This window comes from Hypomesus transpacificus, chromosome 15, assembly GCF_021917145.1.
Source record: "Hypomesus transpacificus isolate Combined female chromosome 15, fHypTra1, whole genome shotgun sequence".
In the NCBI taxonomy this organism is placed as follows: domain Eukaryota; kingdom Metazoa; phylum Chordata; class Actinopteri; order Osmeriformes; family Osmeridae; genus Hypomesus; species Hypomesus transpacificus.
This window is the reverse complement of record NC_061074.1, coordinates 11,899,078-11,922,143: the sequence shown is the minus strand read 5'-3', so window position 1 is coordinate 11,922,143 and position 23,066 is coordinate 11,899,078. Positions and strand designations below refer to the sequence as shown.

At 49.9% G+C, this 23,066-nt stretch overlaps 1 protein-coding gene across 2 annotated transcripts; it reads left to right on the top strand.

Annotated features, from left to right (window-relative positions):
• Window positions 1-1,339: 1,339 nt before the first annotated feature.
• acsl3a (acyl-CoA synthetase long chain family member 3a) lies at window positions 1,340-22,610 on the top strand. Of its 2 annotated transcripts, none has more exons than XM_047035573.1 (15): window positions 1,340-1,493; window positions 5,037-5,576; window positions 7,530-7,707; window positions 10,392-10,501; window positions 11,047-11,185; window positions 13,408-13,558; window positions 14,302-14,425; window positions 14,689-14,760; window positions 16,436-16,575; window positions 16,895-17,067; window positions 18,095-18,169; window positions 18,663-18,854; window positions 19,378-19,492; window positions 19,686-19,843; window positions 20,147-22,610. In XM_047035573.1, exons 2-15 carry the CDS (start codon window positions 5,211-5,213, stop codon window positions 20,302-20,304), a joined length of 2,151 nt encoding a protein of 716 aa, XP_046891529.1. In that variant the 5' UTR covers window positions 1,340-1,493; window positions 5,037-5,210; the 3' UTR covers window positions 20,305-22,610. The 2 variants fall into 2 exon arrangements, with proteins under 2 accessions (XP_046891529.1, XP_046891530.1); XM_047035574.1 differs by lacking the exon at window positions 1,340-1,493 and adding an exon at window positions 3,265-3,534.
• Window positions 22,611-23,066: the final 456 nt, after the last annotated feature.

The window sequence follows — 23,066 nt, the reverse complement described above, 5'->3', positions numbered from 1 at the left end:
CCTAGTAGGTCATCTCTCACTCCGAGAAGAGCTGGAGATGTGTTTGTAAACCAAGAGAGTAGACAATGGGTCGATCATTGTGATTGGTTGAGGAGGCAGCCTCTGAAAATTAGGACTGGTAGTCTCTTCCTGGAGGCGCCCAATAGAAGATTTTTTGACAAGGTTCCCTCAATGTTGGATAAACTTCCATTCTTCTGTGCTTCATGAGAACATAGGGATTGGACTGTCCAACTTAGTCAGGAACACTGAGTACAAGCTGTACACACAAACCTTACCTCCACCCGAAGGTGCAAGGGTCTTATTAACACAGATAAGAGTCAACAAGTCTATCTCGCGTCTAGTAAATGTTGAATAGGTTTGGACAAAATGCCCAATTGGACGTTGTTACCAAGCAGCAATAGTGCAACAAGGTCATGTCATGTTGTACTCTCCGAGATGGAGAATGTAGTGTCGCGTGCATGGTTGATGTTTGCGTGCTCGTCTTTGTGAACTCGGGGATTGTCAGGTTTCTGTCCCCAGTGTCTGCTTCTGTGCCTGGGAGGTACAGCTCTCAGATGCTAAAAGAGAGGAGCCATCTGAGTCATGTGATGTCAGGGTTCAATTTAAACCATGCTGTTAGCAGGGAGCTGTGCCGAAGATGCTCGGAAGAAGTTTTGTCATGGTACTGTGATGCTATGATGTTAAGTTTTCAATAGAGTTTCTTTGTGTCGGGACATTTCTCAAAGCATTAATATGGGTGAGCTTTTGTGTAAACATGTGGGAAAGGAGGATTAAACAGATTGCATTGAGAAATGTGATTAGGATTTAACTGCAGGGGAATTGCAGATTTTATGACTGGAGAATGTATTATTTTATAAAAGTGGCTCCCCAATGGCTGTATTTTGTAGTCAACCATTGTGTAATATACTGCAAATAGATATTAAATGGTCAGATATGAAACAATCAATTGTATTTTATAGTGCTATTCCATTTATTTATTTTTTACTTTTGTCAGATTTATTTGTATGTGCTAATTATGCATTTGACTGATGTTCAAACTCACTGATTCACCCATGACAGGAGTGAACAAATGATACAGACAGCTGACGTTATTTTAGTCTACATTAAGCTTTTTTATGTGTTTGGCTGTTGTATGTATGTGACAGTAAAGTTTCTCCAAGACTTTACATGCCACTACTTTGTGATTCTGTCAATGAGACTATTAAGTGGTACAGTGTGCTCCATGTCTGAACGCCAGTAACCTCGTAATTTCATCACGGACACGCCCCCACCACGCGCCACCCCAATGAGCCCAATCAAAACTCAAAGAACGCCCCCTGTGAAATAATGCCATGACGACGTGCCTGTCACTTCCGGAAGGAAAGCGGCGACCAATATCAGCCGACAGACTCTAATGCGGGAATTCAATTGCAAACTGTGCAATTGTGCATTAAAATAGAAAATTAAACAGGCGCTTTTCTCTGGCCATTGACAAGAAACACAGTACGTCTAAGGTAAGTTTTTTTAATGCGTGAATTGCTCTTCGTGTGCTGCTGTTTATAATGCTCCTGCCCAGATGTGCGAGATAGTTGAAGGCGTGTTAACGCTGCCAGAATGCCATATATGTAGACTAGAGCGTCTCTAGCTAATGTCAGACAAAAAAGTTAACTTCTGACAAGTATTTCTTCAAATTGTGTTCAGCTATGTTGCCTAAATATTCTGCATGTGTATTGGTTAACCGGTTTTACAAGTTGTTTTGTTTTCGAGCTTTGAGAAAGGCAAACACCATGTCTGAAATTGGGACATGGAGCTCAATCAAAATAATAATTATTGTTGGTTTATTTCATACTTCAACCTAATCTCATTGAAATTGCAGTTGTGATACAGTGTGTTTCGTACAGACGAAAGACAAAAATAAATCAATAAAACTTAACTATACTTCACAACTGGCTCACACTTCATGTCAGACAGCCTATGTCTGTGTGCAGCCTACTGCCCATGGCAACTGCAATCAAATCAGGATGGTCTATTAGGAAGCGCCTGCCTATACGTACACAGAGCAACTATTGTCTCTGGAGGGTGGTGCGATGCCACTTGAGCACACAGACATGCTGTGTCTCCACTATATCGAGCCATGTTTCTATGTGCATTGTGATGTCTTTGGTAGGGCAGAAGTTGGCTTTTGACATAGTCGAGATCTTGACAGTAATACATTTTGGTTATTGAGTCTAGGTCAGTGGAGTGAAGTTAGTGGTGACTTAAAACGGCATGGTAATGGTTCCTTTAGCAACGGTAGGGTTAGCCAATATCAACACAGAACAATGACTGAGATCGACACCACAAAAAGAGGCAAAGAGACGAGCATCTCTGGTTTGTCAGGTTTGTAAAAGAATGTCACTCAGATTTCAGGCTGGCCGTGTGTTTTTTTCAGGTACTCTATGCTTCAAATCAAGACCAAGAAAGACTGTTAACTGTTGTGGACTGAGCGCCACACAATCCAGGGTTCTGTGTGCCCTCTTTCAGTGAAGTCATGTTTACTTAAAGCCACGCAAGTAATGTAAAAAAAAAAAAAGAAAAAAAGTGAAAACACACGTGCTTGCAAACCCACAGTCCGAGCACACACACACGGGCAACGCGACACGCGCACTCCAGAGCCAGTCGTCCTAGCGATGGCCCTGTGTCGTGTGTCGCTGCGTGCTCTTCTGTCACAATAGCCACGTTGAGCGGCTCTCCAGGAGGCTGTAGCGAGGGCGTGAGCGGTGGCTTCACCGCACAATAGGACCCATTCACAATCCCTTAAGGAAGCAGTGATTCCCCTCTTACTGCCAGCCTGCGCGCCTGCCCACCCAACCATGGTGAGGGCATGGGCAGATATTACTCAATTAATCCACTGTGTGGACGCCATTTTCCAAAGTCCAGGCTTGCTTCACAAAGCTCTATTGAGCAACGACTGCATTGCTTTCCCCTGCTTGTTTTCTCGTCTTTGGGTTTGTTCTTTTGGCTTGGCCAACCTCGTGCCGTAATGGACTTATCAGTAAGCTTCCGCTTGCGAGCCAGGTGTGAATTCTGTGGTAAAGTTCACAACCCGTTGCAGCCTCGCCCATCAACTGTGGAGAAGGGGAAGATTGGAGAGAGCAGTTTGACCTGCTTGGCGGGTTTCTCAAATGAGCTGGTTTTGCAGTGAATCCCACTTCTGTCAATGTCAGGTAGTCTAGGTCCACAATGGCTCAGTTATGAATCACTGTTGCGAGGAAATATGATTCCTATTGCTACCTGTATCCCACTACGCTGACAGACTAGCTAATTAGAAGTTGTCTAGTGTGGTGGTAGTGTGCATTTTCACGAGCAAAGCTGTTCTTGAGAACAAAGGAGCCCACACTTTTGGTGGAGAGGCAGTAAGAGGAATAGTCGGGCCTACTCGCCTACTAGCCCTATAGTTTTGCAGCTTCTCTGTTCCTTCAGCTGCTAAGGGAAGGAGACACTGAGAGAAGGTCACTTCAGATTATCGGGCTGCCCTCTCAATCAGCAGACATGCGACAAAAACATACTTTGACGGTAAGAGTCATAAAATGGTAGTTGGAGTACTGTGGGCCTATATGCCAAATGTGGTTGAGGAAACTGTCTTCAATTGGCATGCTTTGTTTGCCCCTATAATCTCTCCACTGGTTTCTTATCAGCTTCCTTCAGAAATGCTGTGCTGTAGTATTCTGATAGGGGAGGAGAAGATACTGGGAGATTTTGGCAGGCTGGCAGCAGTGTTGGTGTGTAACCTGTTGTTTTAGTCATGACTCATTTTTGCAGGAGTGTTGGAGGTGTGTGTGTGGGGGGGAGGGGGGGATTGTAGGATGGCGTGCTGTTTGGAGGAAGTTGAGCTGCTCTTCGAAATGAATAATAAATCACTTCTAAACTAGTCTCTAAGGGCACCTAATTCGGGCGTGTGTTTCATTGTTTTCTATGAAGGTTGCTTGTGTGGCCTTGATGGAGTAGAGCGAGAGTGAAAGTGTGGCTGAACTTCAAAACTGTACCGTGGAACAGCCGCTTGTGAAATGAGCCGCATCTTTAGCTGTGGGCTGTGAACTGGGCTGCGCGACAAACATTAGCACGAACCTGCAAACGGGAACAGAATATCCATGCTAGCACATTTTGGTTCGCTTTGACTACCAATCCCTTTGCTCTCTAACAAACCAATAGGGATTAGCTTTTGGCCGTCAGCACCATGGACAGTTCCCCTACACTGCACATTGTCAGGTGTTACAGGAGATTGCACGTTGGGTATTAGTGGCATTAGCCTTAGGCTGAATTGTAATGAAATGCGAGGCTTTCTCAGAAACGTGGACCCAGAGATCTCCAGTCTGGGCCTATAGAATGTGTAGAATCTTACACAGCCCCTATTACCAAGGATTTAGGCCTGTGTGGAAATCCACCCAGAGATCATTCCATCCTGGAAACACATTGAAAACACTTGTTTTCTAGAACCTGACATTCCTTCCCCCCCCCCCTTTCCCTTTCTCTCTCTTTTATCCTTTACTTCCTTGCATCTTGTAGCTCTCTCCAGTAATCCACAGTGCTAGGCTTCCTAGGTCCCCCTCCACACTCTCTCTGCTGCTCTCTCCTTCTCTCTCTTTCTCATCTCCCGCTCTCCTCAGGATCTCACCCTCGGACTTTGTTTGTCGTCTATTCTCTCTCTCTGTCTCTCCTATCCTAAAGATCAGTGGTCAGAGTGCTAGCTCTGGGCAGGGGGTGGGGGGAGTGAGGGGGAAAAGTACTCAGCCACAGATGTATCCATCTTATTTAGGCCAGCCAATCAGGTCTCACTCCCAGCAGGCATGCTGCCCTCCTATTGGTGAGTGACGGGATAAACCTGGATGGAGATGGGCTGTCTCTCATGGGGGATCCATTAACGGGTCCGTTGAGAAGAGTGCCTTTTACGAGTGATGGGCTGACAAGCTGGAGAGGCAGGAAGCAAAGCCCATTCTGTCGGTGGTGTCGGCTGTATCTTCAGAAAGGGGCCGACCGTTGCTGACGTTGGTGTACGCTTTGGTCCTTGTGTTTCCCAGGAGTGAGCGGGTGACACGCAGACGGAAGGAGATCTGACAGAAGGCCGCCACGAAGGAAAGAAAACAGTTCTAGCACCGTCTTCTGCCTGTGGTTGAGTAGCACAACGCTCCCTACCACCCACCCCTTCCACCAGCCTCCACCCTACCCCACCCCCACACACACCCACCCACAGGATGAAGCTGAAGGAAGACCTCAACCCCATCCTCCTGCTGCTCTTCCAGCTGACCGTGTGGCTGTACTCTCTGCTCACCTTCCTCCCCTCCTTCCTGCTCGGCTCCGTCTCCGACCAGGGCTTCGGCTCGGAGCAGGAGCGGGCCCTGAGGCTCAAGGCCCAGTCGGCGTCCGGCGACCCCGCAGGGCCGTACCGGGACATGAGCGCCACCAAGAGGCTCATGTCGTCACTGCGCCCGGGGATGGACTCGCTGGACAAGGTGTTTGAGGACGCGGCCAAGAGGTTCCCCGAGAGAGACCTGCTGGGCACCAGGGAGCTCGTTAAGGAGGAGGACGAGAGGCAAGTCAACGGCAAGGTGTTCAAGAAGGTGAGGAGGAGGGGGAGGGGTGGAGAAAAGGGAAATGAAAGATGCAGAGGGACTTACATTTACATTTAGTCATTTTAGCAGACGCTCTTATCCAGAGCGACTTACAGTAAGTACAGGGACATTCCCCCCCGAGGCGAGTAGGGTGAAGTGCCTTGCCCAAGGACACATCATCATGTGACACGGCGGCGAATCGATCCGCAACCTTCTGATTACTAGCCCGACTCCCTCACCGCTCAGCCATCTGACTCGACTTGATGGCAAAACGGGGGAATGTCGTGATGGGAGTCCTGGGATTGGAACACCAGAAAGTAGTGCTAGAGGAAGGCCAGAGGCGAGCTGTTCAAGGAGGGGAGGAGAGAAAGATGGAGTGATGGGAAGAGAAGGGGGAGGGAAGGATAGAACTGACGAGGAGGGATGAGTCGAGGTGTTCACAGGTATCGCAAGTCAATGGTGGAATTGGTACGCGTGTCACAAATACACAAAGTTTGCGAACAGTTAACAGTGTAATAGCCCCACATGGATTCATAAAGCTCTACTGTACTCTAACCAGAGGACATGTAAAGGATCATTGTTTTCTACAGACTTTAAGTCTTCACATGGACTGTGTACCTCTCTGTCGCAATTTTGCAGGTGTATTAGTCAAACGTTGTCATCATTGACTTGCAACACTTTTGACAACACCCTAATGACCTTGCTAATTGCACCATGTTAATCTCCTAAATCTACTTACGCTTCTGTTGAAACACACGTTGCACAAAACCTGTTTTGTCATCATCCTTGACTATACGTAAATGGGGCTGCAGAAAACTGAAAGAAAATCCCTTTTCTTTGTGTTTGTATATTATATGTCCACTAGCCTAGGAATCTGGTTCTGGTTTATTTGCTCAGGCAGATGGGTCTAGCCCATAGACCTGTTATCAAGGAAACCAAGCATCAATGCTGTTTAACGGCTTCCGGTAAGTTTCTATGTAAAGTGTTCAGAGGTGCATTGAAGCTTCCAGAAGCGAGATAGGGTCTGTGCCATGTGGAACTTCCTGCTGGTCTGGTGTGGCTGGCTGTGCTCCTTTTTCAGTGTTAGGTCTGTGCCTTCTTTGACATGAGAAAGACCAAAAATGGGGTGTTCGTTTCTCAAGATTTGCTTAAAACAAATCGGTGTTCCCAAAAAAGATTCCATAAAAAAACGATTCTTTTTCAGCCAGATTCAACCACAAAACAACTGAGCTGAGGTGAGGGCTTGGTTTGGCCAACCTCCCATTCAAACTAATGTCCCTCTGGAATGAGAGGGGCCAGGCCAATCACAGCACATGGAACATGGGGCTGGCTTAATACGATGACTGACGGACAGAGAGGAGCCCCGTTGAGACATTTTGGTCAACATCCAAGATGACATTGTGTTGCTCTGATTGGTCGCTATCCAATTGTGTCCGGAGGCATTTTGGTCGGCGCCCGTCGATAATGCCCCTAGGAAATGGAAATTGGAACTAAGAGGTTCCAGAATAATATGCATTTGCTGCTATTTGGTATGACGAAGCCAAGCTATGAGTTCACAGCCTCTTTCTTGCAATAGCAACAATGCACCAGAAGAGGACAGTGTTTCATCACAGATACTGTGTGTGTGTGTGTGAGTTAACTCAGAAGAGATCATGCATCATCATGCTCGAGGCTTTAGTCAATTTGATGAAATACCAGCAAGCTTTAACAGTAGGTCCTCAAGGCTGCACAAACACATGACTAACTATCTCCATCGCTCTCAAAACAACCCCCCCCCCCACACCCAAATGTCCTTAATTCGCACAATTGCACCTGATCTTGTTGGTCTCTCAATTCCTTATCACAGTATCTCTTTCCCTCCATATCCTCTGCCTCCCCCCTCTGCCTCCCTCCCCCCTCTGCCTCCCTCCCCCCTCTGCCTCCCCCCTCTGCCTCCCTCCCCCCTCTGCCTCCCCCCTGCAGGTGGTCCTGGGGGAGTACCGCTGGCTGTCCTATGAGCAGACCCACAGAGCAGCCTCCAGGTTTGGCTGTGGCCTGGCCGCGCTGGGACAGAGGCCCCACAACAACATCGCCATCTTCTGTGAGACCAGGGCGCAGTGGTTCATCGCAGCCCAGGCTTGCTTCATGTACAACTTCCCCCGTGAGTAGGAGTAGGACGCACACACACGCACACACACACATACTGTGGTGAGTGTGTGCTCACATGCACATACGCGCGGGGGAGACGGAGGAATTGAGGCAGCTTTTACAAATATGCAGAGCCCAGCTGAGCAAGAAGGTCAGTTTGTCCCGCTCTGCTCTTTCTGCTGTTATGCAAGCGTCCTGCTTCCCCTCCTCCTGTCCCCTCCTCCTATCCTATCCCCTCCTCCTGTCCCCTCCTGCTGTCCCCTCCTGTCCCCTCCTCCTGTCCCCTCCTCCTGTCCCCTCCTCCTGTCCCCTCCCTCCTGTCCCCTCCCTGCTGTCCCCTCCTTCCTGTCCTCTCCTCCTGTCCCCTCCCTCCTGTCCCCTCCTCCTGTCCCCTCCCTTCTGTCCCCTCCTCCTGTCCCCTCCTTCCTGTCCCCTCCTTCCTGTCCCCTCCTCCTGTCATCTCCTCCTGGCAGCCCGACGCCTGTGGAGTCCCCTCTCCTCCGCATGCAGACGTGCACACCGTCAATGTCCCACCACAGCTAAGCCTGGCTGTAAACACACACACACACAGAATACTATACATATTCGCGCACGCATTCCTACACACTGTTCATGGACGCGCTCGCACGGGCCATTGAACATGCAGCCGTGCTCGCATGAACCCAGCGTGTTGCACTCACGGCCCTTCCGCTACGGCGCAAAGTCTGCGCGCACGTGCATGTCCATGTTTGACGGAGGTATGTTTTCATGGGCACATAATACATCCATGCTGAGCATCGCTCACGTACTCATTCACACGCGCACACACGCACACACACACACACACCCTGTGAGAGAGGTTGTATATATACACAAGGCCTTTGGCTAACCCCCTGACGCTTCTGTCAACATCAGACGCTCACGTAGAGCTCTCCCCTCCCTCCCTCCCTCCCTCCATTCCTCTTTGATACCTTTATCGGCCCTCTTCTCCCTGTTCTCTCTCCTCCCGTCTCTCTCCCACTTTTTGGGGGCCTCGTATGTCTGCTAACCCAAACCACCCAGCACCTGAACCCTGTGTGCGTGCGTGCGTGTGGATGAGACGTGTCCGAGGCCCAGCCTGTGTTTGGCTCTCAGGCCGAGGTGTCACGCCCCGTGTCCTCACCCTGCAGGATGTCTCCGACGCCGTGACGCAAAGGAATGATGTCACTGGCCCCGGTCCCAAAACGCTCTGGGGCTCACCCCCGGTTCCAGCGACCTCGCTCGAACTCTCTCTGTCTCTCTCTCTCTCTGTCTGTCTCTCTCTCTCTCTCTGTCTCTCTCTCTCTCTCTCTTCCCCCACCCCTCCCCCCTCTTGTGTTTTGTCAGAGGTTGTGTGTGTGTGTGTGTGGATTCTGGCCAAGGTGACGTGACCCCTGCTGGCTTCTGCTCTAACCTCCTCACAGCCCCGCTGCTACTGTCCGCGTGGCGCGCCGGGGACCACGCACACGCACGCACACGCACGCACACACATCTCAGTGTGTGCTGTATTTGAGTCTACACACACGCACACACACACTCAAGATTTTCCACCCACATGTACACGTGACACACAAAGAAACACGCATACATGCACACACACTCTCAGGTAGTTGGATCATTTTTGCATCCCAGAAACAGACAGTTCACAAAGGTTTCGACGGCTGTATCTTTGCTAACAGCCCCTCTGCACTTACGTAGGATTCCAGGAAGGGGCAACAAACCAAATGTTGTTTTTGAGAGGCAGATCGTGTGGTCTGCCAAAGACGTTTGTGTCAGTTCATGCTGGTATACGTGTCATCCACAATGGATTCCTGGGAAACATTCAAAATATGTGGACAGGAAGGCTCTGGGAAAGGTCCCACTGCTTGGAACACAACAACACACACACAAACACACAGGCAGACACACACACACAGGCAGACACACACACAAACACACAGGCAGACACACACACAGGCAGACACACACACACACACACACACAGACACACACACACACACAGACACACACACACACAGGCAGACACACACACACACACACACACACACACACACACACACACAAGCAGACACACACACACACAGGCAGACACACACACAGACAGACACAGACAGACAGACACACACAGACAGACACACACACACACACACAGGCAGACACACACACACACAGGCAGACACACACACAGACAGACACACACAGACAAACACACACAGGCAGACACACACACAGGCAGACACACACACACACAGACACACACACAGACAGACACACACACAGACACACATACGCACACACATACGCACACGCACACACACACACACATGCATATCGGTCTGATACCCAGGCTTACCAGTCTGACACTAATTGAATTTAGCCCTGCCTGGCTAAGCCCTGTCCCAGAGCTAAACACACAGGGTCACACAACAGTCTGTTGTTGTTGCTGACGTCGTCATAGCAGCAGGATGAAAACAACTCTACCTCAGAGGGTTCTTTTATTTGTGACCTCAATCAAAAAGGAAACGTCATGTGACGTTTGTATCTTTTAGATGGCAGATTTGTGAAGCACAATTTAGGCCGGCCATTTGGATGTTTTGGTGTATATCACTTAGAACAGATTGGAATCAGACATTACAAATGGCCTTGTAATGTGAATATACATTTCAAAACTGCGTGTGTGTCTGTTTGTTTCGGATGCAGTGGTCACCCTGTACTCCACTCTGGGTGGTCCGGCCATCGCTCACGGGCTCAATGAGACAGAGGTCACACACATTATCATCAGCAGGGAGCTGCTGGAGACCCGACTGAAGGTATGGACCACACACACACACACACACTGACTTTTCCTTTTGTCAAGAGTATTCCGTTTGAAATAATTGGAAGCGAGGGAACCAAAATGGTCGTTAACGTGAAGGAGGACTGCGAGGAAGACTAGGGTGGATGGAGATCATGGGAGGAGGAGAGGAGAGGAGGGGTGCAAGGGACGGGCTCACATGGAGACTGGTCGGCGTCAACGTACCCGTACACGTATCAGTTTGTGACACACACACACACACAAGCACACACAAGCACACACAAGCACACACAAGCACACACAAGTACACACACACAAGTACACGCGCACACAATCAGCCATTGGATGCCTCTCCGCTCTCTCCCTCTCTTCCGCCGAGTCACTTGTGATAAATATTGATGTGTAACGGGAGTTATGTTGACTTCAACCTCCCGCGGACGACGATAAGCTCTCTGTGGACTGTTCACATGTGTCTCTCTCTCTCTGTATCTCTCTCTCTCTCTCTGTGTATCTCTCTCTTTCTCCCTCCCTTTTTCTTTCTTTCTCTTGTTTTCCGGTCAGGCCATTCTGCTGGAGGTCCCTAGGCTCAGGCACATCATTGTCGTGGATGACACACCCACCAAGTGGCCAGGCTACCCACGAGGCATCACTGTTCACAATATGGCCGCCGTTCAGGAGCTGGGCACCAAGCCAGAGAACGGTAAAAAAAACAACAACACAAAACAATCCCTGCGTGTGAAATGAAAGCCGTGTTTGTGGCATGCGTCTGTAAAAGACCTTTACCCAGAGCCTGTTTGACCCGTCTGCCGCATGTTCACTGTGATTTCCCCTTCAAACGATGGTCCAGGGCAACTGTTCAGCCATGTTATCGAGTCTCGATTTGGGGCAGCTTGTCGGGCTGCGCTGGCTTGTTGACTAGATACAGCACACTCATCTGTTGTTGGTGGAAGTCTTCATGGTTCCTGGGGCTCAGTCGGGTCATGTGAATGAGGAAGTGATCACATCTGCGTCAGATTATGGTCAGATTGGGGGGGGGGGGGGGGGATTAAGATTGAGGAAACCCTCCTACTCCACAACCCCCCCCCCCCCTCCCCCCTTCTTTACTGCCTCTTAAACTGCCCTTCTTTTTCTCTCTCGTCTCTTTTCCTGCCGCTCTTTTTCCAGCTGTCACTGGACCTTGGTACCCTTTCACCCAAAACAACTCAGTTCCGTGACATGATGTGTGTGTGTGTGCGTGCGCGCCCGCGCGGGTCCTCCTTCGCGACAACGCTGGGGCAGACATGCCGTTGGGATTGGGGAGGGGTCGTGTTTACACAGACGCGACTTCCCTTCGCATGACATCAGCTCGCATCGCCGAGCCCCTCCCCTCGTCTGTCTGAGTGTGTGCGTGTGTGTCCCAGTCCACGGCAGGCCAGGAGCCCTCCCCCTCGGGGACAGTCCCGCTCGTACTCTTCCCAGTACCGCGTTTTCTCCCCCTCTCATCTCTCCCTCGGCCCTCCTTGGCCCTCGGCGCGTGCTCTGTTTGGGCTGCCGTCTGTGTTCCAGGCCTCGCTGTGAATGTCCTGGAAATGTTCTCCACACGACGCTCATGCCCCGTCACACACACTCGCACAGAAGTTCATGTCTTTCTCACACAAGGACCAACGCAATATCATTTAGTTCTCTGTGTATATATTTGAGGAACCTTCCACAGTGTTCCGGATTCTTCCGTGTAAGGTGTGAGACATGTTCCAGCGCTTACTGGCCGGCCATTGGGAACCTGTGCATGCCACCAGAGCCGTGAACGAGTTGGACTAAGGTGCTTCAAAGCCAGCTGAAAGTGGGACCTTTCCATTAGTCATCAGCCAAGCTTTTCCACTGTCAAAATCTAGAGCACAGAGATGTGGGGGGGGGGAGAGAGAGAGAGAGGACAAAAGGAAAAGAGGAGGAGGGAGAAATGGAGACAGAGAGAGGGGGAACGTTGATGGTGTTTTTGGCAGTAGCTCCCAGCTCTCAGACTCTCCCCATGTGTAAGTGCCCGGCAGTGTAAGGAGGTTTACTGAAGGGTGCTGGGCCTGTTTAATGGCTCTTTTTCCATGGCTTCAGCCTGCTGACCTTCACCACACAGTGTTGTGCCCTCTGTTCCACCACAGCCCCACAAGGCCCACAGCACCACAGCCCTACAGCCTCACAGCCCTACAGCCCCACAGCCCCACAAGCCCCACAGCCCCACAGCCCCACAGCCCCACAGCCCCACAAGCCCCACAGCCCCACAGCCCCACAGCCCTACAGCCCCACAAGCCCCAGAGCCCCACAGCCCCACAGCACCACAGCCCTACAGCCCCACAAGCCCCACAGCACCACAGCCCCACAGCCCCACAGCCCTACAGCCCCACAAGCCCCACAGCACCACAGCCCCACAAGCCCCACAGCCCCACAGCACCACAGCACTACAGCCCCACAGCCCCACAGCCCCACAAGCCCCAGAGCCCCACAGCCCCACAGCCCTACAGCCCCACAAGCCCCACAGCACCACAGCACCACAGCACTACAGCACCACAGCCCCACAGCCCCACAGCCCCACAGCACCACAGCACTACAGCCCCACAAGCCCCACAGCCCCACAGCCCCACAGCCCCACAGCACCACAGCACTACAGCCCCACAGCCCCACAGCCCCACAGCACCACAGCACTACAGCCCCACAAGCCCCACAGCCCCACAGCCCTACAGCCCCACAGCCCCACAGCCCCACAGCCCTACAGCCCCACAGCCCCACAGCCCCACAGCCCTACAGCCCCACAGCCCCACAGCACCACAGCACCACAGCCCTACAACCGGCAATACAAGCTCTTCTCTGCATCCTCTCCTTCCGTTCCCAGGACATAAATGCAGTCTAACAATTATTGTGTCTGTCTGTGTGTGTGTGTGTGTACCTGTCCAGTGGCCCGAGGTCGGACCCAGCCCCTCCCCTCGGACATCGCCGTCATCATGTACACCAGTGGCTCCACAGGCATGCCCAAGGGCGTCATGATCTCCCATAGCAACATCCTCGCCAGCATCACAGGCATGGCAGCGAGGATACCCAACCTGGGGTAGGTGTCCCTAACCCCTAAAGGAAGTCACACATATTTGGATGTATTTTGCACATACAAGTATTTGAAAAGTCAAACAAGTATTTGGTTGTTTTGGTTGAACTCTGATGCCATGACGGTATAATGCACGGTACAGTGGCAGGGTTAAAGTCACATGTCGATGCTGGAGGAAACTGGCAGAGTGATCTGTGACACACCTCACAGCAGGGGCCTCTCAGCATCAACTGAGCACGTGCAGAGGCACGCAGGGTCCAAGTTTTTTTCCTAGCAACAGCTTGGCACCGTCTCATTGGTCGTCGCAGCGGATTTGTTTTGGTTCCTTAAACTCCCATAACTTGACGGGGAGAAGGGGGGGGGGGGGGGACAGAAAGAGGAATGGAGGGGAAAGAAACACTCACTGCCATCTTGATTAGACTCGCAATGAAAATGATGGCCGTTCTTTGTTTGTTTAGTTCTGGCGTAAATGTTCTGGAACGTAAACAACTACTGGTAATGGGATCTCTCTCCCTGAAATGTTCCCGTTTCTACGGTTGGATATCTCGCACGTCACACGCTGTCCCATGTCTCCGAAAATATATCTCCCGTTCCTTTTTACAATCTTAACAAAACATTTCTCCCCGATTTACCACCGGCATTTTCCCGCCAGGAAATTCCCAACGTTTGCCCTTTGCTCGACCCTCCACACCCCCACTCTGTCTGAACGCCCATGCTAACCATGCCTCGTGTGTTCTCTGTCCTGCTAGGGAGGAGGACACCTATATTGGGTACCTTCCACTGGCCCACGTACTGGAGCTGAGCGCCGAGCTGGTGTGCGTGGCACACGGCTGTCGTATCGGTTACTCCTCCCCGCAGACTCTGGCGGACCAGGTCAGACCCCCCCCCCCCACACACACACACACACACACTCACACACACAGCACTGGAATGACCGTAGGACTAAACACGTCTCACAAAAATGATGTCGACTGACTGACTGACAGTCTGGCTGGCTGACCCGTTTCCAAAATGAACAGCTCCCTGTGGCCGTTTCTGTGGAGTCCTGGTGTGAACACCCGATATACAAACAGGACTATGTGCTCCAGAAGCCATCTGACTGTTGTACTCTGCACGGCCTCTTTCTCTTCCACCAGTCGACCAAGATCAAAAGAGGCACCAAAGGCGACACCAGCATGCTACAGCCCACCCTCATGGCCGCTGTTCCGGTAAGACACCACCCCCACCCAACAAACGCGTCGTCTAGACGGGAAATTGGGAACCTTTTTAACGTGTCGAATTCCATTTCATGCACGTTCGTTTCCTGACACCTGAAACTGTGTCCGGAATACCCAGAACGAAGTGTAATAGAGACCTAAACAAGTCTTACAGAGACGTGCGCGTAGTGATGTCGTATGGTGTGTGACGTATTGTCCTGGCCTGTGCCATCTCACTGTCTTCCCTAATGGACTCCTGTTCGACTGGGTTCCATCAAGCCCAGCTCCGGTGATGGACTGGGGTACCACTGACACACAGCATTAAGGCGTCCACTCGCTCGAGCTTTGCATTGCAGCGTGGCGCCGGCCGGCCCACAAGCCCATGCCTTTTGATATGACTCACTCCTCCATGTCCCCCCTCCCTCCCTCTCCCCTCCCTCCCCTGTGTGAAAGCCATGGGTCAGTGAGAAAGCCTTTATCTCTCTCTCTCTCTCTCTCTCTCTCTCTCTCTCTCTCTCTCTCTCTCTCTCTCTCTCTCTCTCTGTCTCTCTCTCTGTGAGAAGAGCCCCACCCCCCCACCCCCCTCCATCATCTCTTCCCCCATGAGGACCCCCTCTCCCCCTCCCAGGGTCATGAGTCCAGGGGTCAGAGGGCTCCAGTGTCTGGAACCATTCACAGCTGGAAACAGAACGTGAGAAAGCCCTGTGTGGTTTTCCCCATGACATACACACACACACACACGCACATGAAGTGAGTGTGTAGCTTTCTTTGACATTGTCAACAGGCTACATGAGTCCCACGTCTGCTTCCTTTCTCAGTAGTGTATCAAACACACACACACACACACCAGCTGCTATTTATTGTTTGTTGTTTGTGCCCTTTACCCTATTGAGACTTGGAACCCGGTTTTAAGAACACAGTGATCGGTTCAATAATTAAGTGTTCTTGGTTGGAGTGCGGTTTTGAACAAAGTCTCTCTCTCCACAACCCTAGAGTCAGTAGGAACCAGACATCATTCAGTGACACACACACACACACAGGGGTCACTGGGGTCACGACTAGCACACGATGCCAGCTTGATCGCCGTCGACGGAAAATCTGGACAAGCTGGAACGCTTGATTAGCGCACTTTTATATTATTAAAACCCTTACTTCTTATTCTGTTGCTCCAACTCTCCCTCTCCTCCGATCCTCACCACCACTTTTTCCTGTTTGGTTTCTTTTGTCTATCTTTTTATCCATCTCTGTGGGAATGAGATCACTTATTTTCCATGCCGGCAGCTTTGGACTGCCCCTCCCAGAGTCTATCAATGATTCGGGAGAATTTTTCGTTTGTCTGGGTGCATGGGCTAACACCGCTATGCAACGGTAACTTCTTGCCATATGTCTTGGATTTACCCAAGCCCACTAGTTCTTACACGGTGAAACTTGGTATTGGACAGGTTGGCCTGAGGTATTTACCCATATTTCACCTCTCTCCTATCTCTTCCTTTCACTCTTTCACCCATTCTTTTTCTCTCTTTTCACCTCTCTGTCCTGCCCCTCTTTCTCTCCCTGTTTCCTGTACTCTCTCTCTCTCTCTCTCTCTCTCTCTCTCTCTGTATCTCTCTTTCTCACTCTGTATCTCTCTCTCTCTCTCTGTATCTCTCTTTCTTTTTTCTGTCTCTTTCCGGCCTCCCTCCTGCAGGAGATCATGGATCGTATCTATAAGAATGTGATGACCAAGGTGGAGGAGATGAGCTGTCTCCAGCGGACTCTCTTCATCCTGGCCTACACCTACAAGCTGGAGCAGCTGGCCAAAGGCTACAGCACGCCGCTGTGTGACAAGTACGAACACACATACACACACACGTATCGACATGCTTATGAACACAGATGAACATCCGTATGCTAACTCCTCATTAATCCTTCACAATTTATGCAAACTCCTCATTCATCCTTCACAACTTCTCCATTGGCGAGCGTGGACACGCGTGCGCGCACACACACACACACCCCCACACACAGTGTCTCTCTCACACTCACCCTTGTGCACAAACAAACGGGCTATTTAAGCACAGTTAATCCGCCTGTGGTGTAAACACATTTTTTTCCCATAGCAGATTAATAACCCTCTCCCACCCCCACCCCCACCCCCACCCCCCAGCCTGGTGTTCAGGAAGGTGCGTTCTCTGCTGGGGGGCCGCACGCGGGTGCTGCTTTCGGGCGGGGCGCCCCTCTCGGCCGCCACTCAGCGCTTCATGAACGTGTGTTTCTGCTGCCCCGTGGGCCAGGGCTACGGGTTGACGGAGACCTGCGGTGCCGGAACCATCAGCGAGAGTAAGGGGGGGGGGGGGGAGGAAGAGAGGGTTAGATTGAAAGGCTAGGGGGAAGAGGTCAACAGTGGAAGAGGGGGGCAGGAAGGAAGGAAGGAAGGAAGGAAGGAAGGAAGGAAGGAAGGAAGGAAGGAAGGAAGGAAGGAAGGAAGGAAGGAAGGAAGGAAGGAAGGAAGGAAGGAAGGACAAATTGGTAAGGGAGAGAACGAAGGGGTGGGAGGGAGGAAGAGAGAGTTAGGTTGAAAGACTAAGGGAGGGAGAGGTCGAGAGGGGGCGAGAGAGGCTGGTTGTGGGGGGGGAGTGGGTAAACAAGGGAGAAACAGAGCATTGCTTGGCATCTTAGAATGTTCTAATAGCATTTTATAGGCAATAATTTCCTCAGACTGGTCACTGTCTGAATACCCGTGTTTGGTGCTGTACTAGCACCAACTACTTAAACTGAAAGTAAACATGACTGAATTAAACTGAAGTCCATTTACCAGACTATTTTGAACATTTAACGGAGATCATATTCTAAAATGTATTAAACCATAATGCATTAAACGGTTGTGATGGCTATCATACTTTGAAAATCCTTGCCATAGTTGCAGCTAGTCTGTTTTCCTGCCAGCCTTACGATGGAGTGACTGAGGGGAGTGGGGAGAGAGGGGAAGAGGAATAGAACATGAATCTTATTCACTATCCAAACAATGTATTGAGAACTAAGGCCATATTTGGTGTTATGCAAGAATTAATATAATCCCAGTCATTTTCCTAAACAATCCCGTCTGCACGGTGGCCCATTGCCCACCGCTCCCAGCAGCTGGACCAACAGAACATCCGTAGCATTCTCGTTTAGTCCCTGCTTTGAGATGGGTCCAGCAGCGTTGCCATAGTGAGGGGATAAGTGAGGTCAGGTTGCTACGGTAACCAGGGGTTTCTCTGACGGGATGCGGAAGGCCTCTTGTGATGGTGAGCTGCTTTGATGTGTGTGTGTGTGACGGCCCCTGGCATCTTGTAATTGTGTGTGTGTGTGCGTGTGTGTGTTCCAGTGTGGGACTACAGCACTGGCAGAGTGGGAGGCCCCCTGGTGTGTTCTGAGATCAGGCTGAAGGACTGGATGGAGGGTGAGTAGGCCACACACACACACACCAAAGACAATGTACACGTACACACCCCAAACCGAGCTTTGTGCCCTCACACCCCAACCAGCCACCCACATTCTCTCAACATCTCTTCTTCTCTCTCACACACACACACACACACTTATGAAAACAATGTCGCTGTGTTTATCAATCCCTCCCTCGGTATCTCCGCACATGGCCTCCCTCACACGAATGATGGACAGCATGTGAGGGGAAAGATCCCAAAGAGCCCCCCCTCCCCACCGAGCCTTGTAGGGGTGAACCTCTCTCCCTCCTCCATGTTCTCTTCGCTCTGTTTTTCTTTTCGAATCCATCACGCGCTTTATCATTTCTCCGTGGCTATCGTGTCATCTGATCGACTCGAGTCTATTCTTGTTCCCCTCCCACAGAATGACCGCAGATGATATCGGTCCTTTCTGCGATTGTTCGATTCCGACTGACTCTCCACTGGGTTTTTATTGGCCCTCTTCTCCAGGTGGGTACAGCAGCACGGACACGCCCCATCCCCGAGGAGAGATCCTGATTGGCGGGCCCAACGTAACCATGGGCTACTACAAAAACGAGGCGAAGAACCAGGAAGACTTCTTCGTGGACGGTGGGGGTCAGCGGTGGTTCTGCACCGGGGACATTGGAGAGTTCCAGCCTGACGGCTGCCTCAAGATCATCGGTGAGGGGACGCGCTCCACGACGGGACCCGTCGGACCTCAGAGCAGTGAACGGGGGGAACTTTCTTTTTTTTTTTTTTTTTGCCGGAAACCTCCGAGTATTATCTCACCAACCTTACCCTGAGACTAGTTCCAGGGAAAGCCTCGCCTTAGTTCCAGGGAAAGCCTAGACTTCTCACACAAACTACACAGTAAACGAGTCGTACTTCAGAGCTCCTCCCTCAAGTGTCTGAGAACTGACACAGCTGCCCTCGACATTGTGCACTCAGCTCTCCCACATCCTCATCAACTCTGCTCTCTTACCCGCCATCATTTAGTCGAGCTTGTCAGAATCACATTTTCATAACCACTTCCCAGAATTCCTCTCCAGTTTGTGTATTGTGGTCGGCCAGAAAACCTTCTCTTTTATCTCTGTCTGCCCAGATATAGCAATGTAGTGGAAAATGTGTCGCTGTTCCAGTCTCTGCCTTGTGGGTGTTCGACACACACACACACTCATCCAGTGTGTGTCTCTGTTTTCTCCAGACCGTAAGAAGGACCTGGTGAAGCTTCAGGCAGGAGAGTATGTGTCACTGGGCAAAGTGGAAGCCATGTTGAAGAACTGCTCTCTCATCGACAACATCTGTGCTTACGCCAACAGGTGTGTGTGTGTGTGTGTGGAGTATGAGTATTCAATAATCCCATCCGTTTCCCCACAACACAGCCTCTACTTCATCACCAGCGTCCTGTCTTTGTCCATGCCCTTTTGTTTGTGCGCGAGAACGTTGCCAGTGATACGACAGGGTCTCGGTAAAGTAACAATGTGAACTGCGTCCCTCGACCCTCCCCTGCAGCGACGAGACGTACGTGATTGGCTTTGTGGTGCCCAATCAGAAGCAGCTGCTGGCGCTGGCGGAGCAGTACCGTATCCGGGGCTCGTTCGAGGAGCTGTGCGAAAACCTGGCTATGGAGGAGGTGGTGCTGACGGTCATCACAAAGGCTGCCCTCGCAGGTCAGACATCTCCTAGGTTACAATCACCTGAGCTGAGGTGAGGTGGGACTCAGAGGGGTTTTGAAGATGGGTAGAACCGATTTAGATATTGACATGGGCATAACCACGTCAGTGGAAGATTCCTCGGATAGACTCGGGTCTGCCGTCGTTCCGCACACGCCTATGACTCCTCTGACCGTTCCGTGGTTCCTCGTTCCAGCGAATCTCATAGTTCGATTGGATAGAGCACGTGTCGCGCTCCTTCCTTACTCGAGAGCTGCCGATGATGCGTTTCCTCTTCCTGTGCCGTTTTGGTTTCTGCAGCCCAGCTGGAGCGCTTCGAGATCCCGCAGAAGATCTGCCTGAGCCCCGACCCCTGGACCCCGGAGACGGGCCTGGTGACGGACGCCTTCAAGCTCAAACGCAAGGAGCTGAAGACGCACTACCTGAGCCACATCGAGAGGATGTACGGCGGGAAATAGCGTGGAGAGGAAGGGTATCTGCGTGTGTGTGTGTGTGTTTTACGTAGGTTCACGTGTCCATGTGTGTGACACCCGAGTCAAATGTTTGTCCAAGCACAGAGCCAGCACCTGCCTCAAAGACCCCCCCCCCCCTCCCTCTCTCTCCATCTGCCTGTCCCTGAAAAGACGACCCCTGTCAAACCATCATTACTTGAATCCATTTTGTTCTCCTGAGACCAAAAAAAGAAAATACAGAATGAGTGGGAACTATTTCAATCAGGAGAGGACAGTGAAGGAAGATGATAGAATTGATTATTCAACAAGCAATATGTGGTGATTAGACTGGGTTTGGCGGTAAGACACAATAGGGAGATTTGGTGATCGAGGGGCTTCTGCCCTGAGCAACAGCATGATAACCCCCCCCTTAGAGTCCAGACACTGGTGGTGATGGCTGATGACTCTGCTGAAGGGAAGGTGGAGCTGGTGAGTCCATGAAGGAAGGTGGCGTTGGGGAGGTGGAGGGGCGCGCACAACAGCACATGAACGGACCGAAGGCAGAGAGAGAAACCTATTTAACGAGACGGCAGCGAGACGATTGGCCAGCGGTGAAGGTGTGTCAATGTGCTATTGGGTAGATGTGACCAGCTGATATCCCAGTTGACAGCCCAGGCATCGACAGCGAGAAAAATATGAGTAAGCTTTTGAGAGAGGTGTGAATGGGATAGTATGAGAAATAACGTGCCGAAGCATGTAGAGGTCTGAAGTTTCGCTCAAGCTGCATTACTGTACCGGAAAAAAGGAGGCCGTTGTTGCAATGTCATATCTGTTAATACCTTACCTTTACCTATCTAGATAGTACTTTCTCTCCAAATAATAGTAAGTAGATATGTCTGTTTGGAAAGATACGGTTGATTTATCCCTGCCTGTCTTTGCCTAGCCCATTTTACCAGAAACATTTCAGAAATGAGACAGGATGCTGTGTTAGCCCTAAATGAAGCACAACAGGAAGTAGTTTGATAGGATACAACTTCGGCTTGTTTTTTTGTTTTGTTTTCCATATTTCTCCTGGAGTTGTTATTTTCTCCTGTCACGGTTTCTGGATTTTTTTTTTTTTTTTTTTTTTTTTTTTTTTTACATTATAGCTGTCCAGGGCTCTCATTGGCTGATTCTCTGGCCATGTCCTATAACCAGTAGCATCCACTTGTGACGTCCAGATTTTAATCTTCCTGCAGGACAGGAAACTATTAGCATTTGTTTTTTTTGTTGTTAAATTTGTTTTGAATCTTCAGTTTCTTTTTGGGGATTCCCTCACAAAATCTTTTGGCTTTTATTCACATGAGATCTTCCTCTTACTGTGTCAGCTCTTTAGATCCTTCAAGCGCTAGAACCGTCAGGGCTACATTAGAGTCCAAAAAACCAGAAACCTCTCACACAGTGAAATACTGCCATTTTAACACCTTAGAAAAATACTGAAAAATGAAATGTTTATGATCCTTTCTAAACCTGTGCCCGCTTTAAGGGTGTAGTTTAGGGTGTGGTTAGTACATATTTGCAGTATAGGACATGTTTGTAAACTCTTGTAGGATTCTGTATGTGCGCACTTACAGATATTGTGCTGGATACTCAGCTCCTGTTGTTATTACCATGAAACTGAACACTGCAATATATCCAAACAAGGCCCCTTTTTTAGATTTAAGAGGTAGGCACTTGTGTATGGTGGATGATCAAATTTTTTAGAAGGTGTGTGTGGTTGTGTAGCGTCTTTACATCCAACCTTTATTGACAAGGATTGTCATCAGTCATACTGTATCTGTAATAATTGTGGATGTGTGTGTATTTATGCAAACACGCGTGTCTGGGTGTGGCCTCTCCCTATGCTTCGATAGATATCTAAGACACCAAGCATATATGGCATCCAAACTCTCCTTGACACAGACCGTGTTCTGTACATTCACAGTTGACACGTTGCCTTTTGGGGATTTCTAATTATTTCGACATTAACCACCACGTAAATCATTTCATATGATACTACACAGCAATGATAGTGTTTCTTGAGAGAATGTGTGGTACTTTTTCCCTGAAATAACATGCCTTTTTAAGTACAGAATAGGCCTACTTTGTCCTGTACTGTACATATGTTGGTGGGCAATGGTCACCGGATAAAGCAAATTTAAAATCTGTATTTTGAATCTATTTAAGATATTACATAGAATGGTTTTGGAGCTCCTATCTGTAGGGAGACCTGCCTTGTATTATAAGCGCATCCAACTATATTTATTTGTAATTTGCCTTGAATGATTAAGTAAAGATTGTGTTTGGTCTAGAAACCCTGCCTTGTGTTATTATTTTAGTCAGTGAAGTAGGCCTATCCACAGTAATAAGGATGATAAAATGATTAGATTATAAACCGAATTCCGGCAGACTGGTGACGGAGTTCAGTCTGCAAGAGGACTAACTGTTTCAACTGGGTTTATTTAATAAGCACAGTTTCGACCACACCTCAAATTTAACAACGTATGCCATCACCTCATATTTCTAGTGACGATATTACCCTGTTTTCGTTCCGCACTATATTACTATAGGCTCATAGGCCTACTTATGACAATTCAGTTTAGTTATAACTAAACTGAATTGCAGCCCCCACACACTAATTTATACACGCTAACTAATAAGTTAGTTCAAATAAAGGGCCACATGCACGGTGCATTTTCATTAAAAGATACACTGTAAAAGTGGATCTAGATTTGGGTACCATGGTTTTAGGATAACGATCCTTTTTGTTG